This window comes from Plecotus auritus, assembly GCF_963455305.1.
Source record: "Plecotus auritus genome assembly, chromosome: 2".
Classification (NCBI taxonomy): domain Eukaryota; kingdom Metazoa; phylum Chordata; class Mammalia; order Chiroptera; family Vespertilionidae; genus Plecotus; species Plecotus auritus.
In genome coordinates this window covers 229,430,222-229,446,115 of record NC_137771.1, presented here as the reverse complement: position 1 = coordinate 229,446,115, position 15,894 = coordinate 229,430,222, and the positions used below count along the sequence as shown (strand labels likewise).

General features: G+C 46.9%; 3 protein-coding genes across 3 annotated transcripts; all 3 read left to right on the top strand.

Annotated features, from left to right (window-relative positions):
• Positions 1 to 4,735: 4,735 nt before the first annotated feature.
• Positions 4,736 to 5,059, top strand: LOC308240701 (uncharacterized protein; the record flags this gene model as incomplete). The annotated part of the gene is made up of 1 exon (XM_080654037.1): positions 4,736 to 5,059. One exon carries the CDS (start codon positions 4,736 to 4,738, stop codon positions 5,057 to 5,059), a length of 324 nt encoding a protein of 107 aa, XP_080510163.1.
• Positions 5,060 to 10,101: 5,042 nt separating this feature from the next.
• On the top strand, positions 10,102 to 10,365 carry LOC308240704 (uncharacterized protein; the record flags this gene model as incomplete). Its single annotated transcript, XM_080654040.1, has 1 exon — positions 10,102 to 10,365. The coding sequence occupies one exon, from the start codon at positions 10,102 to 10,104 to the stop codon at positions 10,363 to 10,365; it is 264 nt and encodes an 87-aa protein (XP_080510166.1).
• A 5,241-nt stretch (positions 10,366 to 15,606) lies between these two features.
• On the top strand, positions 15,607 to 15,894 carry LOC308240703 (uncharacterized protein; the record flags this gene model as incomplete). The annotated part of the gene is made up of 1 exon (XM_080654039.1): positions 15,607 to 15,894. The coding sequence occupies one exon, from the start codon at positions 15,607 to 15,609 to the stop codon at positions 15,892 to 15,894; it is 288 nt and encodes a 95-aa protein (XP_080510165.1).

The following is a 15,894-nucleotide window of genomic DNA, read 5'->3' as shown; positions in this document are numbered from 1 at the left end:
ATAAACAAACGGAATGTGTTCCTATAAGTAACTGTGTTTGTGTCGGAAGCATCACTATCCCCGTGGCATTCCCACAAGGCCGATCAGCCACTGTGTCAGCCGATCCTTGGGTTCCCTTATTGCGTCATCGACGGCATGTGCCGTTTTCTCACCGACACACATGGTCGTGTTCACAGCAGGTCGCAAGCGGTCTCGGCGTTGGGTCTTGTGTGTCTTCCAACCTTGTTCCCCTTCACAATGACCGTGGCTCTTCTAGGTTCTTCGTTGTCCGTCTGAACGTTAGAATCAGCTTGTCAACATTGACAAAAACACCTGCTGAGAGTTTCATTGGGATTGAACTGAATCCATTCATCAGTTGTGGGGGAATGGATTCTTCACGCTATTGAGCCTTTGGGTCCATGAACATGGTGTGTAGGTCTCCTTTGCTTTCTGTGGTGGGTTCTCATTCACAATTCAATGTTGAGCTTTGTACTCACCGAAGGCATATTCTGGAGGGGGAGGCCAATCGCAGTATAAGAACCCAGGACACATCCAAATAACTAAATAAAAATAGTAAATTAACAGAATTATAAAAGGTGTTTATAGTGATTAATGACATAAATAGTGGGTTGCTATGAAATATCACGTGGCCTATAAAACTTACTGAAGAAACACCCTTAATAGGCTTATAACTTCTAAATATATTGAAGCAATAATAACCCTCCAAAACAGAAAGCTTTACAGGAAAATTCTACAAAAGTTTTAAAGAATAAGTGACACCAATTCTCTACAATCACTTCCAGAAATAAAATCCGAGGGAAAACTTACCAACTCATTCAACGAGGTCACCATTACCTTAATACCAACACCATTAGAGACATGACAAAAATAAAGACTACGGACAAATATCTACAGGAACATAGATACAAAAAGTATAAATGAACAAGATACAAAAATTAAGTATCAGCAATTTGACTCTGGCATTGTATAAAAAGAATTATGCACAACCACCTAGTGAAATAGATCCCAACTAGAGACCCGGTGCACAAAATTCATGCACATGGGTAGGGGGTCCCCTCAGCCCAGCCTGCACACTCTCTAATCCGGGGCCCCTTAGGGGATGTCCGACTGCCAGTTTAGGCCCTGCAGTCAGACATCCCTCTCACAATCCTGGACCACTGGCTCCTAATCACTCTCCTGCCTACTTGCCTGATAGGCCCCCACTGCCTCCGCATGCTGGCCTGATAGCCCCTCTTGCCCCCCTGCCAGCCTGGTCACTCATAACTTCCCCCCCAACCCCCGCCAACCTGATCACCCCTTACTGCTCCCACCTGCTTGCCTGGTTGCCCCCAACTGCTCCCCTGTGCCAGCCTGGTCACCCCAAACTCCCCTCCCCCACCCCCGCTGGCCTGGTCTCCTGTCATGGACCCCGCCGGCCTGGTCGACCCTCGCAGCCTGCTGATCAATTGTTTGGTCATCCCTCACTAATCCCCTGCCATCCTGTGAGGACAGGAGGATTAATTTGCATATTCCCTCTTTATTATATAGGATTATGTAAGGCTGGTTCATGCTCAAAAGTGAATGAATGAAGAAGAAAAATCAGATGATCGGTTCAATCAAAACAGAAGAGCATGTGACAAAATCCAACATCCATTCATGAATGAAATGTTCCCAGAATCAGGAGAAAAGGAAACTTCCTCAACTTGATAGAGAAAATGCACAAAAGTCCTATCAGCAGCGTCACGCACACTTCCCAGGGAGAGACTAGACGCTCTCCTGCTGGGACCAGGAGCCAGGCAAGGGTGTTCTCTCTCCGTGTTTCTCCTCAACGTCACATTGGAGACCTTGCTGATGCAATAATACAAGAAAAAGAAATAAAAGTTATAGTGAGAGAGAAAGAATGAAAGAAAGAAAGAAAGAGAGAAGAAAGGAAGAACGAAAGGAAGAAAGAGAGAGACAGAGAGAGAGAGAGAGAGAGAGAGAGAGAGAGAGAGAGAGAGAGAAGGAAGGAAGGAAGGAAGGAAGGAAGGAAGGAAGGAAGGAAGGAAGAAAGAAAGAAAGAAAGAAAGAAAGAAAGAAAGAAAGAAAAGAAAAGAAAAAAGAAAAGAAAGGAAAGAAGGAAGAGAAAAGAAAACTGCTGATTCCACATGGGCATGACTGTCCAGGTAGAAAATCCTAAAGAAAAAACAGAGAAAACAAAACTCCTGGAAGGAATAAGGGATTAAAGCCAGGATAGAGTTTACAAGGTTAATATACAAAAGTCAATTGCTTTTCTACATATTAATAATGAACAAATAAAATTTGAAATTAGACAATAATAGCAGGGACTATAGCAGCCAAAATATAAAATACTTAGATTTAATCTAAAAGAAATGTGTATAAGATCTATATGAGCAAAACCATAAAACCCTGACATAGAAATTAGGTAAGAACTAAATGAACAGATATCCTATGTTTACGGAAGGGAAGGCTCAATCCTGTGAAGGTATTTCTTAGATTCCCTGCATTCCCACTCAAAATTCCAGCATAGTGTCTTGTGGATTTCAACAAAGAACTTCTAACGTCTCCATGGAGAGGGGGTCCAGATCAGCCAGCACAATGTCGAAGGACAGGAACGAGGAGGAGAACGACCTCTACCCCACTTCATGCTCACGATGAAGCCACCGTCATCGACACAAGGAGGCCCTTCCTGAAGAAATAGAACCGATTCTTATGAGTGAGATCTACGAGTAGTCTGATTCGCCAAACGCTTATTAAACTCTTAACAGAGGACATTTCATTGTGTGCTAAGAACAGAGAACGAAAATATTTAATCTCTGCTTTCTAAAAGTGCGGGAAAGGCAAATAATACACGAGCTACAAAGATCGGATTATTGCTATAATATGATTACCCACAGGGATACTTGGGAAATACAGAGGAAGAAATCAGACGAGAGGCCAGGACTAAGTCTAAGAAGAGAGAAGGGTCAGGGAATCTTCCTGAAGAAGAGACCACCTTCCAGATTACACACGAAGCGGGTGGGTCAGAGTTGGTCCACCCCACACGAAGGGCAGTAGCTTTCAGGATGGGAGGTGAATGCCTATCTGCTGACACTGGAGTGAGTAGCTTGGCGTCAGGAATACCTCTGCAGGTGTGGTAGTGACATTCTAAGCTGAGCCCCCGTGCCTTCCAGCCATGTCTGATTGCCTCACGTGTAGGGTGGGAAGGACCCGTCACGTGTCTCTAACATTGGGAGAAAAAACTCCCTTTTATGACCATGTTATGCTTGGGGTTGGTATGAAAAATTCAAGATGAATAAATTGAATTTCAGTTTTAAAAAGAGATATCTTTTTAGTATAAATATGTCTCATGCACTCTCAGGGACATACTTGCGAAGGGGGCAACTCAAATTAAATGATACACCAACAAGACTTCCCCACGTCCTGGCTGACCCCATGCTTGTGCTATTGTGAGGCTCTGAGCCGAGATGCCCGTCAGGCTGACTCAGACCCCACGGAGCATGTGCGCTAACTCATGGGTGCTGCTCCTGTGCGGTCATTACCACAGGCCTCCCCGATGTCCTCTCCATGACCTGTGGGTGGTATGGGGGGAGGGTTAGCGTGGATGACCTGGGCATCGGGTCTGCACATCAACAGAAGTCAAGAGTCCAGTCGGGGATGGATGTCAGAGAAAGACCCCCTGGAAGGACAGGGAGGGTGAGCAGCTGCCTGAGGGGATTGGCTCCTGAACAAGGTGCTGAAGTGAAGTTCATCCAGGACCCAGAGTGTCGCCGGGAATAAGAAGAGACTCTGAAGTAACTGGGTACTTGAGGACAGGGTAACTTTACCCAAAAAATGCATCCTTGTAGGAAATAATGAGCTCCCTGTTAGGGCAAGTGTTCACGTCTCTAATAGTTATAAAGGGGGACGTATGTCCCATTACAAAGAGGAGCAGAGATGGATCTTGGGGCCGAATGAGCTGTGGGGGTGTCAGTAAGTCCCCTGACCTTTCTGTACCTCAGTTTCCATGTGATGAGCTCCCTAACTCTGTCACAATGTCATGGGCGTCCAATAGATGCGATGGCGGAGGGGACCTGTGCTCGACAACACGTCCAACAAGGTCATTGTGAGGACGCTCTGTGCGGGGGGTGCTCTGGGTAGAACTGATAGACCTCCAGAGTGGATACAGATGTCCTGGGGAGTGGCCCCCAGGGTAAAACAGGCCACGACCCAGCACCTCCATGAGGTTGGACGGACAGGAGCCCTCCGCCAGGAAATGCTCAGTGTCAGTGAGCCCAGCACTGCGCTCCCATGAGATCGACTACGGACTCAGGAGCAATTCCTTCGCTGGTCAAGGCGCTGAGTGGAGCTCATTTAATGGGCTCCTTCCAGACGTACAGGCCCCTCCCGCCCCAGAACGTGGACTCCTGGACGGAGCTCTGAAACCACATGTTCCGATGAGTAGATCATCGATGGGCACTGTCCTCCTGGATGTGTCATCGGCGCAAGACAAGGCCCAGGCGACACAAAACAAACTCGGTGCCAGTAAAAGTGAGAGACTCTATGCTAATGGGCCACTGACTCCCGAGTCCTCTCATGTCACTGACAGGAGTGACCTGCACATACCGGGTAAGAAGTGAGTATTTCCTGCGTGAGTCACAGACCTGATGGCATTCCGGGCCCCTCCTGGCGTATATAAAGCTTCCAGGGCAGGAGGCGACACTCACATTCAGAAACGTCCCTCTTCGCCTCAACCGCACCCTCAACTTCTGCCAGTATGTGCTGCAACTACTACGGGAACTCCTACGGGGGCTGTGGCTACGGCTATGGCTATGGCTGTGGCTATGGATCTGGCTATGGCTGTGGCTATGGATCTGGCTGTGGCTACGGCTGTGGATATGGATCTGGCTACGGCTGTGGATATGGATCTGGCTGTAGCTACGGCTGTGGATATGGATCCAGATATGGCTGTGGCTATGGATCTGGCTATGGCTGTGGATATGGATCCAGATATGGCTCTGGCTATGGATCTGGCTACGGCTCTGGCTGCTGTACCTTCCGACCATGCTGCTACCGACGATGCTATTCCTCTTGCTGCTAGAACATCCCCCTAGAACACCCTGCCCCTCTAACAAATAATTGAAAATTAACACTTTCCTCTGAGGGATGCCCATTCGTCATCTCTACACTCCAGTAAGGATTGGACACCTCCTGCTTTTACATCCAGTTCCTGTTGGTTATTGAGGAAGTATGAATGCGCCCATTGTGTGACCTGAAGACGAACGATCTGATTGTGATTATGTTCAAAATGTCCATGCCTGGCTTTTCTATCCTATGAAGTTGTGTTCTCCAGAAACACAAATACGCCAGAGTAGGGAGAAATGAAACTTGTTCAATAAACAAATGGGATGTGTTCCTGTAAGTAACTGTGTTTGTGTCAGAATCATCACTATCCCCATGGCGTTCCCATAAGGCTGATCAGCCACTGTGTCAGGCGATCCTTGGGCTCCCTTATTGCGTCATCGAGGCATGTGCCTATTTCTCACCAACACCCATTGTCATGGTCACGGCAGGTCAGGTGGTCTTGGCGTTGGGTCATGTGTGTTTTCCAACCTTGTTCCCCTTCACAATGACCGTAGCTCTTCTAGATTCTTCGTTGTCCATCTGAACATTTGAATCACCTTGTCAACATCTACAAAAACACCCGCTGAGAGTTTCATTGGGATTGAACTGAACCCATTCATCAGTTGTGGGGGAATGGGTTCTTCACGCTATTGAGCCTTTGGGTCCATGAACATGGTGTGTAGGTCTCCTTTGCTTTCTGTGGTGGGTTCTCATTCAAAATTCAATGATGAGCTTTGTACTCACCGAAGGCATATTCTGGAACGGGAGGAAAATCGCACTGTATGAACCGAGGACACATCTAAATAACTAAATAAAAATAGTAAATTAACAGAATTATAAAAGGTGTTCATGGTGATTAATGACATAAACAGTGGGTTGCTATGAAATATCACGTGGCCTATAAAACTCACTGAAGAAACATTCTTAATAGGTTTATAACTTCTAAATATATTGAAGCAATAATAACCCTCCAAAACAGAACGCCTTACTGGAAAAATCCACAAAGTTTTTAAGAATAAGTGACATCAATTCTCTACAATCACTTCCAGAAATAAAATCTGAGGGAAAACTTACCAACACATTCAACGAGGTCACCATTACCTTAATACAAACACCAGGTAAAGACATCACAAAAATGAAGACTACAGAGAAATAACAAGAGGAACATAGATACAAAAAGTATAAATGAACAAGATACAAAAATTAAGTATCAGCAATTTGACTCTGGCATTGTATAAGAAGAATTATGCACTACCACCTGGTGAAATAGATCCCAACTAGAGACCCAGTGCACGAAATTCATGCACAGGGGTAGGAGGGTACCCTCAGCTCAGCCTGCACCCTCTCCAATCCGGGACCCCTCAGGGGATGTCTGACTGCCTGTTTAGGCCCAGCAGTCAGACATCCCTCTCACATTCCTGGACCACTGGCTCCTAATCGCTCTCCTGCCTGCCTGATCGCCCCTCACTGCCTCTGCATGCCGGCCTGATAGCCCCTAACTGCCCCCTGCCAGCTGGTAGCCCCTAACTGCCCCCCCACTGCCAACCAGGTCACCCGCAACGGCCCCTTTCCTGCAGCTTGGTTGCTCCTAACTTCCCCCCCAAACCCCGCCAAACTGATCACACCTTACTGCCCCCTAAGCCAGCTTGGTCAACCCTAACTGCCCTCCCCCCCCGCCACCGGCTTGGTCACCCCACACAGCCTGCTGTTCAATTGTTTAGTCATCCCTCACTAATCCTGGTCATCTTGTGAGGGCAGGAGGGTTAATTTGCATATTACCTCTTTATTATATAGAATTATGCAAGGCTGGTTCATACTCAAAAGTGAATTAATGTACTTATTACATTAACACCTAAAGAGGAAAAATCACGTGATCGGTTCAATCAAAGCAGAAAAGCATGTGACAAAATCCAACATCCATTCATGAATGAAATGTTCCCGTGATCAGGAGAAAAGGAAACTTCCTCAACGTGATAGAGAAAATGCACAAAAGTCCTATCAGCAGCGTCACGCACGCTTCCCAGGGAGAGACTGCACACTCTCCTGCTGGGACCAGGAACCAGGCAAGGGTGTTCTCTCTCCGTGTTTCTCCTCAACGTCACATTGGAGACCTTGCTGATGCAATAATATGAGAAAAAGAAATTAAAGTTATACTGAGAAAGAAGAAAGAAAGAAAGAAAGAAAGAAAGAAAGAAAGAAAGAAAGAAAGAAAGAAAGAAGAATGAAAGAAAAAAAGAAAGAAAGAAAGAAAGATAGAAAGAAAGAAAGAAAGAAGAAAGGAAGAAGAAAGGAAGAAAGAAAGAAAGAAAGAAAGAAAGAAAGAAAGAAAGAAAGAAGAAAGGAAGAAGAAAGGAAGAAAGAAAGAAAAGAAAGAAGGAAGAGAAAAAGAAAACTGTCTGATTCCACGCGGGCATGACTGTCCAGGTAGAAAATCCTAAAGAAAAAACGGAGAAAACAAAACTCCTGGAAGGAATAAGGGATTAAAGCAAGGATAGAGTTTACAAGGTTACTATACAAAAGTCAATTGCTTTTCTACATATTAATAATGAACAAATAAAATTTGAAATAGGACAATAAATGCATGGACTATAGCAGCCAAAATATAAAATACTTAGATTTAATCTAAAAGAAATGTGTACAAGATCTATATGAGCAAAACCATAAAACCCTGACGTAGAAATTAGGGAAGAACTAAATGAACAGATATCCTATGTTTACGGATGGGAAGACTCAATCTTGTGAAGGTATTTCTTAGATTCCCTGCAACCCCACTCAAAATTCCAGCATAGTGTTTTGTGGATTTCACCAAAGAGCTTCTAACGTCTCCATGGAGAGGGGGTCAGGAACAGCCAGCACAATGTCGAAGGACAGGAGCGAGGCAAAGAACGACCTCTACCCCACTTCATGCTCACGATGAAGCCACCGTCATCAACACAGGGAGGCCCTTCCTGAAGAAATAGAACCGATATTTATGAGTGAGATCTACGAGTGTCTGATTCGCCAAACGCTTATTAAACTCTTAACAGAGGACATTTCATTGTGTGCTATGAACAGAGAAGGAAAGTATTTAATCTCTGCTTTCTGAAAGTGTGGAAAAGGCAAATAATACACGAGCAACAAAGATCGAATTATTGCTATAATGTGATTACCCACAGGGGTGCTTGGGAAATACAGAGGAAGAAATGAGAGGAGAGGCCAGGACTAAGACTAAGAAGAGAGAAGGGTCGGGAATCTTCCTGAAGAAGAGACCACCTTCCAGCTTACACACGAAGCGGGTGGGTCAGAGTTGGTCCACCCCACACGAAGGGCAGTAGCTTTCAGGACGGGAGGTGAATGCCTTTCTGCTGACACTGGAGTGAGCAGCTTGGCGTCAGGAATACCTCTGCAGGTGTGGTAGGGACATTCTAAGCTGACCCCTGTGCCATCCAGCCACGTCAGATTGCCTCACGTGTAGCGTGGGAAGGACCCATCCCTTGCCTCTAACGTTGGGAGAAAAAACTCCCTTTAATGATCATGTTATGCTTGGGGTTGGTATGAAAAATTCAAGGTGAATACATTGAATTTCAGTTTTAAAAAGAGAGAACTTTTTAGTGTAAATATGTCTCATGCACTCTCAGGGATATACTTGCGAATGGAGCAACTGAAGTTCAATGATACACCAACGAGACTTCCCCACATCCTAGCTGACCCCCTGCTTGTGCTATTGTGAGGCTCTGAGCCGAGATGCCCGTCAGGCTGAGCTCAGACCCCAGGGAGCCGGTGCGCTGACATGTGGATGCTACTCCCGTTGGGTCATTACCACAGGCCTCCCCGCTGTCCTCTCCGTGACCTGTGGGTGGTGTGGGGAAGGGGGACGCGTGGATGACCTGGGCATCAGGTCTGCGCATCATCAGAGGTCAGGAGTCCAGTAAGTGGGATGGATGTCAGAGACTAACCCCCTGGAGGGACAGGGAGGGGGAGCGGCTGCCTGAGGGGAATGGCTCCTGAACAAGGTGCTGAAGTGAAGTTCATCCAGGACCCAGAGTGTCGCCGGGAATAAGGAGAGACTCTGAAGTAACTGGGACTTGAAACAGGGTAACTTTACCCAAAAAATGGATCCTTGTAGGAAATAATGAGCTCCCTGTTACGGCAAGTGCTCACGTCTCTAATAATTAGAGGGAGACGTATGTCCCATTACAAAGAGGAGCAGAGATTGATCTTGGTGCTGTATGAGCTGTGGGGTGTCAGTAAGTCCCCTGACCTTTCTGTACCTCAGTTTCCATGTGATGAGCTCCCTAACTCTGTCACAATGTCATGGGCGTCCAATAGATGCGATGGCGGAGGGGACCTGTGCTCGACAACACATCCAACAAGGTCTTTGTGAGGACGCTCTGTGGTGGGGGGCGGGGTGGTGCTCTGGGTAGAACGGAAAGACCCCAAGAGTGGATACAGATGTCCTGGGGAGCGGCCCCCTGGGTCAAACAGGCCACGACCCAGCACCTCCATGAGGTTGGTCGGACAGGAGCCCTCCGCCAGGAAATGCTCCGTGTCAGTGAGCCCAGCCCTGCGCTCCCATGAGATCGACTACGGACTCAGTAGCAATTCCTTCGCTGGTCAAGGCGCTGAGTGGAGCTCATTTAATGGGCTCCTTCCAGACATACAGGCCCCTCAGGCCCCAGAACCTGGACTGCTGGACGGAGCTCTGAAACGACGTGTTCCGATGAGTAAATCATCGATGGACATGGTCGTCATTGATGTGTCATCAGCGCAAGACGAGACCCAGGCGACACAAAACAAACTCGGTGCCAGTAAAAGTGAGAGACTCTATGCTAATGGGCCACTGACTCCCGAGTCCTCTCGGGTCACTGACAGGAGTGACCTGCACATACCGGGTAGGCAGTGAGTATTTCCTGGGTGAGTCACAGACCTGATGGCATTCCGGGCCCCTCCTGGCGTATATAAAGCTTCCAGGGCAGGAGGCGACACTCACATTCAGAAACGTCCCTCTTCGCCTCAACGGAACCCTCACCCTCTGCCAGCATGTGCTGCAACTACTACGGGAACTCCTACGGGGGCTGTGGCTACGGCTGTGGCTACGGCTGTGGATATGGATCCAGATATGGCTGTGGCTATGGCTGTGGCTACGGCTCTGGCTATGGCTGTGGATACGGCTCTGCCTATGGATCTTGCTACGGCTCTGGCTATGGCTGTGGATACGGCTGTGGCTACGGATCTGGCTACGGCTCTGGCTGCTGTACCTTCCGACCATGCTGCTACCGACGATGCTATTCCTCTTGCTGCTAGAACATCCCCCTAGAACACCCTGTGCCTCTAACAAAATATTGAAAATTAACACTTTCCTCCGAGGGATGCCCATTCGTCATCTCTACACTCCAGTAAGGATTGGACACCTCCTGCTTTTACATCCAATTCCTGTTGGTTATTGAGGAAGTATGAATGCGCCCATTGTGTGACCTGAAGACGGACGATCTGATTGTGATTATGTTCAAAATGTCCATGCCTGGCTTTTCTATCCTATGAAGCTGTGTTCTCCAGGAACACTAATACGCCTGAGTAGGGAGAAATGAAACTTGTTCAATAAACAAACGGAATGTGTTCCTATAAGTAACTGTGTTTGTGTCAGAATCATCACTATCCCCGTGGCGTTCTCATAAAGCCGATCAGCCACTGTGTCATCCGATCCTTGGGTTCCCTTATTGCGTCATCGAGGCATGTGCCGTTCTCTCACCAACACACATGGTCATGGTCACAGCAGGTCGCAGGCGGTCTGGGCGTTGGGTCATGTGTGTGTTCCAACCTTGTTCCTCTTCACAATGACCGTGGCTCTTCCACGTTCTTCGTTTTCCATCTGAACGTTAGAATCAGCTTGTCAACATCGACAAAACACCCGCTGAGAGTTTCATTGGGATTGAACTGAACCCATTCATCAGTTGTGGGGGAATGGGTTCTTCACGCTATTGAGCCTTTGGGTCCATGAACATGGTGTGTAGGTCACCTCTGCTTTCTGTGGTGGGTTCTCATTCAAAATTCAACGAAGAGCTTTGTACTCACCGAAGGCATATTCTGGAGGGGGAGGCAAATCTCAGTGTAAGAATCGAGGACACATCTAAATATCTAAATAAAAATAGTAAATTAACAGAATTATAAAACGTGTTTATAATGATTAATGACATAAACAGTGGGTTGCTATGAAATATCACGTGGCCTATAAAACTCACTGAAGAAACACTCTTAATAGGCTTGTAACTTCTAAATATACTGAAGCAATAATAACCCTCCAAAACAGAAAGCTTTCCTGGAAAATTCCACAAATGTTTTTAAGAATAAGTGACACCAATTCTCTACAATCACTTCCTGAAATAAAATCCGAAGGAAAACTTACCAACTCATTCAACAAGGTCACCATTACCTTAATACCAACACCAGGTAAAGACATGACAAAAATGAATACTACAGACAAATATCTAGAGGAACATAGATTAAAAAGTATAAATGAACAAGATATAAAAATTGAGTATTAGCAATTTGACTCTGGCATTGTATAAGAAGAATTATGCACAACCACCTAGTGAAATAGATCCCAACTAGAGACCCGGTGTACGAAATTTGTGCATGGGGGTAGGGAGGTCCTCTCAGCCCAGCCTGCACCCTCTCCAATTTTGGACCCCTCGGGGTATTTCTAACTGCTGGTTGAGGCCCCGCAGTGAGACATCCCTCTCACATTCCTGGACCACTGGCTCTTAATCGCTATCCTGCCTGCCTGATCAGCCCTCACTGCCTCTGCATGCCGGCCTGATAGCCCCTAACTGCCCCCTGCCAGCTGGTTGCCCCTAACTGCCCCCCACTGCCAACCAGGTCACCCCAAACTGCCCCCTTCCTGCAGCTTGGTTGCTCCTAATTTCCCCCCAAAACCCCACCAACCTGATCACACCTTACTGCCCCCCGTACCAGCCTGGTTAACCCTAACTGCACCCCCCCACCCCCGCCACTGGCCTGGTCAACCCACGCAGCCTGCTGTTCAATTGTTTAGTCATCCGTCACTAACCCCCTGCCATCTTGTGAGGGCAGTAGGGTTAATTTGCATATTACCTCTTTATTATATAGGATTATGCAAGGCTGCTTCATAGTCAAAGTGAATTAATGTATTTATTACATTAACAGACTGAAGAAGAAAAATCACGTGATCGGTTCAATCAACGCAGAAAAGCACCTGACAAAATCCAACATCCATTCATGAATGAAATGATCCCGTAATCAGGAGAAAACGAAACTTCCTCAGCTTGATAGAGAAAATGCACAAAAGTCCTATCAACAGCATCACGCACACTTCCCAGTGAGAGACTGGACACTCTCCTGCTGGGACCAGGAGCCAGGCAAGTGTGTTCTCTCTCCGTGTTTCTCCTCAACGTCACATTGGAGACCTTGCTGATACAATAATATGAGAAAAAGAAATTAAAGTTATACTGAGAAGGAAAGAAAGAAAGAAAGAAAGAAAGAAAGAAAGAAAGAAAGAAAGAAAGAAAGAGACATAGAGAGAGGGGGAGAGAGAGAGAAAGAAAGAGAGAAAGAAAGAAAGAAGAAAGAAAGAAAGAAAGAAAGAAAGAAAGAAAGAAAGAAAGAAAGGAAGAAAGAAAGAAAAGAGGAAGAAAGAAAAGAAGAGAGAGAGAGAAGACACAAAGAAAGAAAGAAAGAAAGAAAGAAAGAAAGAAAGAAAGAAAGAAAGAAAAAAGGAAGAAAGAAAAGAAGAGAGAGAGAGAAGACACAAAGAAAGAAAGAGAGAAAGAAAGAAAGAAAGAAGAAAGAAAGAAAGAAAGAAAGAAAGAAAGAAAGAAAGAAAGAATGAATGAATGAATGAGAGAAAGAAGAGAAGGAAGAGAAAAAGAAAACTGCTGATTCCACATGGGCATGACTGTCCAGGTAGAAAATCCTAAAGAAAAAACGGAGAAAACAAAATTCCTGGAAGGAATAAGGGATTAAAGCGAGGATAGAATTTACAAGGTTAATATACAAAAGTCAATTGCTTTTCTACATATTAATAATGAACAAATAAAATTTGAAATTAGACAATAATAGCAGGGACTATAGCGGCCAAAATGTAAAATACTTATATTTAAATCTATAGAAATGTGTACAAGATCTATATGAGCAAAACCATAAAACCCTGACATAGAAATTAGGGAAGAACTGAATGAACAGATATCCTATGTTTACGGATGGGAAGGCTCAATCCTGTGAAGGTATTTCTTAGATTCCCTGCATTCCCACTCAAAATTCCAGCATATTGTCTTGTGAATTTCAACAAAGAGCTACTAAAGTCTCCATGGAGAGGGGGTCCGGAACAGCCAGCACAATGTCGAAGGATAGGAACGAGGAGGAGAATGACCTCTACCCCACTTCATGCTCACGATGAAGCCACCATCATCGACACAGGGAGGCCCTTCCTGAAGAAATAGAACCGATATTTATGAGTGAGATCTACGAGTGTCTGATTCGCCAAACGCTTATTAAACTCTTAACAGAAGACATTTCATTGTGTGCTATGAACAGAGAACCAAAGTATTTAATCTCTGCTTTCTAAAAGTGCGGGAAAGGCAAAAAATACACAGGCTACAAAGATCGGCTTATTGCTATAATATTATTACCCACAGGGGTGCTTGGGAAATACAGAGGAAGAAATGAGAGGAGAGGCCAGGACTAAGACTAAGGAGAGACAAGGGTCGGGAATCTTCCTGAAGAAGACCACCTTCCAGCTTACACACGAAGCGGGTGGGTCAGAGTTGGTCCACCCAACACAAAGGGCAGTAGCTTTCAGGACGGGAGATGAATGCCTATCTGGTGACTGGAGTGAACAGCTTGGCGTCAGGAATACCTCTGCAGGTGTGGTAGGGGCATTCTAAGCTGAGCCCCCGTGCCATCCAGCCACGTCTGATTGCCTCACGTGTAGCATGGGAAGGACCCATCCCGTGCCTCTAACATTGGGAGAAAACACTCCCTTTTATGATCATGTTATGCTTGGGGTTGGTATGAAAAATTCAAGATGAATACATTGAATTTCAGTTTTAAAAAGAGAGAACTTTTTAGTACAAATATGTCTCATGCACTCTCAGGGATATACTTGCGAATGGAGCAACTCAAGTTCAATGATACACCAACGAGACTTCCCCACGTCCTGGCTGACCCCCTGCTTGTGCTATTGTGAGGCTCTGAGCCGAGATGCCCGTCAGGCTAAGCTCAGACCCCAGGGAGCCTGTGCGCTGAAATGTGGATGCTGCTCCCGTGCGGTCATTACCACAGGCCTCCCTGCTGTCCTCTCCGTGACCTGTCAGTGGTGCGGGGAAGGGGGACGCGTGGATGACCTGGGAATCAGGTCTGGGCATCGACAGAGGTCAGGAGTCCAGTCACAGGGATGGATGTCAGAGACAAACCCCCTGGAGGGATAGGGAGGGGGAGCGGCTGCCTGAGGGGATTGGCTCCTGAACAAGGTGCTGAAGTGAAGTTCATCCAGGACCCAGAGTGTCGCCAGGAATAAGGAGAGACTCTGAAGTAACTGGGGACTTGAGGACAGGGTAACTTCACCCAAAAAATGGATCCTTGTAGGAAATAATGAGCTCCCTGTTACAGCAAGTGTTCACGTCTCTAATAATTAGAAAGGGGTACGTATGTCGCATTACAAAGAGGAACAGAGATTGATCTTGGTGCTGTATGAGCTGTGGGGGTGTCAGTAAGTCCCCTGACCTTTATGTACCTCAGTTTCCATGTGATGAGCTCCCTAACTCTGTCACAATGTCATGGGCGTCCAATAGATGCGATGGCGGAGGGGACCTGTGCTCGACAACACGTCCAACAAGGTTATTGTGAGGACGCTCTGTGTGTGGGGGGGGGGGGCGGCGGGAGGTTCTCTGGGTAGAACTGAAAGACCCCCAGAGCGGATACAGATGTCCTGGGGAGCGGCGTCCGGGGTCAAACAGGCCACGACCCAGCAACTCCATGAGGTTGGACTGACAGGAGCCCTCCGCCAGGAAATGCTCAGTGTCAGTGAGCCCAGCACTGTGATCCCAAGAGATCTACTACAGAATCAGTAGCAATTCCTTCGCTGCTCAAGGCGTTGAGTGGAGCTCATTTAATGGGCTCCTTCCAGACAGACAGGCCCCTCCCGCCCCAGAACCTGGACTCCTGGACGGAGCTTTGAAACGACGTGTTCCAATGAGTAGATCATCGATGGGCACTGTCGTCATTGATGTGTCATCGGCGCAAGACAAGGCCCAGGCGACACAAAACAAACTCGGTGCCAGTAAAAGTGAGAGACTCTATGCTAATGGGCCACTGACTCCCGAGTCCTCTCATGGTCACTGACAGGAGTGACCAGCACATACCGGGTAGGACGTGAGTATTTCCAGCGTGAGTCACAGACCTGATGGCATTCCAGGCCCCTCCTGGCGTATATAAAGCTTCCAGGGCAGGAGGCGACACTCACATTCAGAAACGTCCCTCTTCGCCTCAACCGAACCCTCACCCTCTGCCAGCATGTGCTGCAACTACTACGGGAACTCCTACGGGGGCTGTGGCTATGGATCTGGCTATGGCTGTGGATATGGATCCAGATATGGCTGTGGCTATGGATCTGGCTATGGCTGTGGCTACGGCTGTGGCTATGGATCTGGCTATGGCTGTGGCTATGGCTGTGGCTATGGATCTGGCTATGGATCTGGCTATGGCTGTGGCTACGGCTCTGGCTACGGCTCTGGCTATGGCTCTGGCTGCTGTACCTTCCGACCATGCTGCTACCGACGATGCTATTCCTCTTGCTGCTAG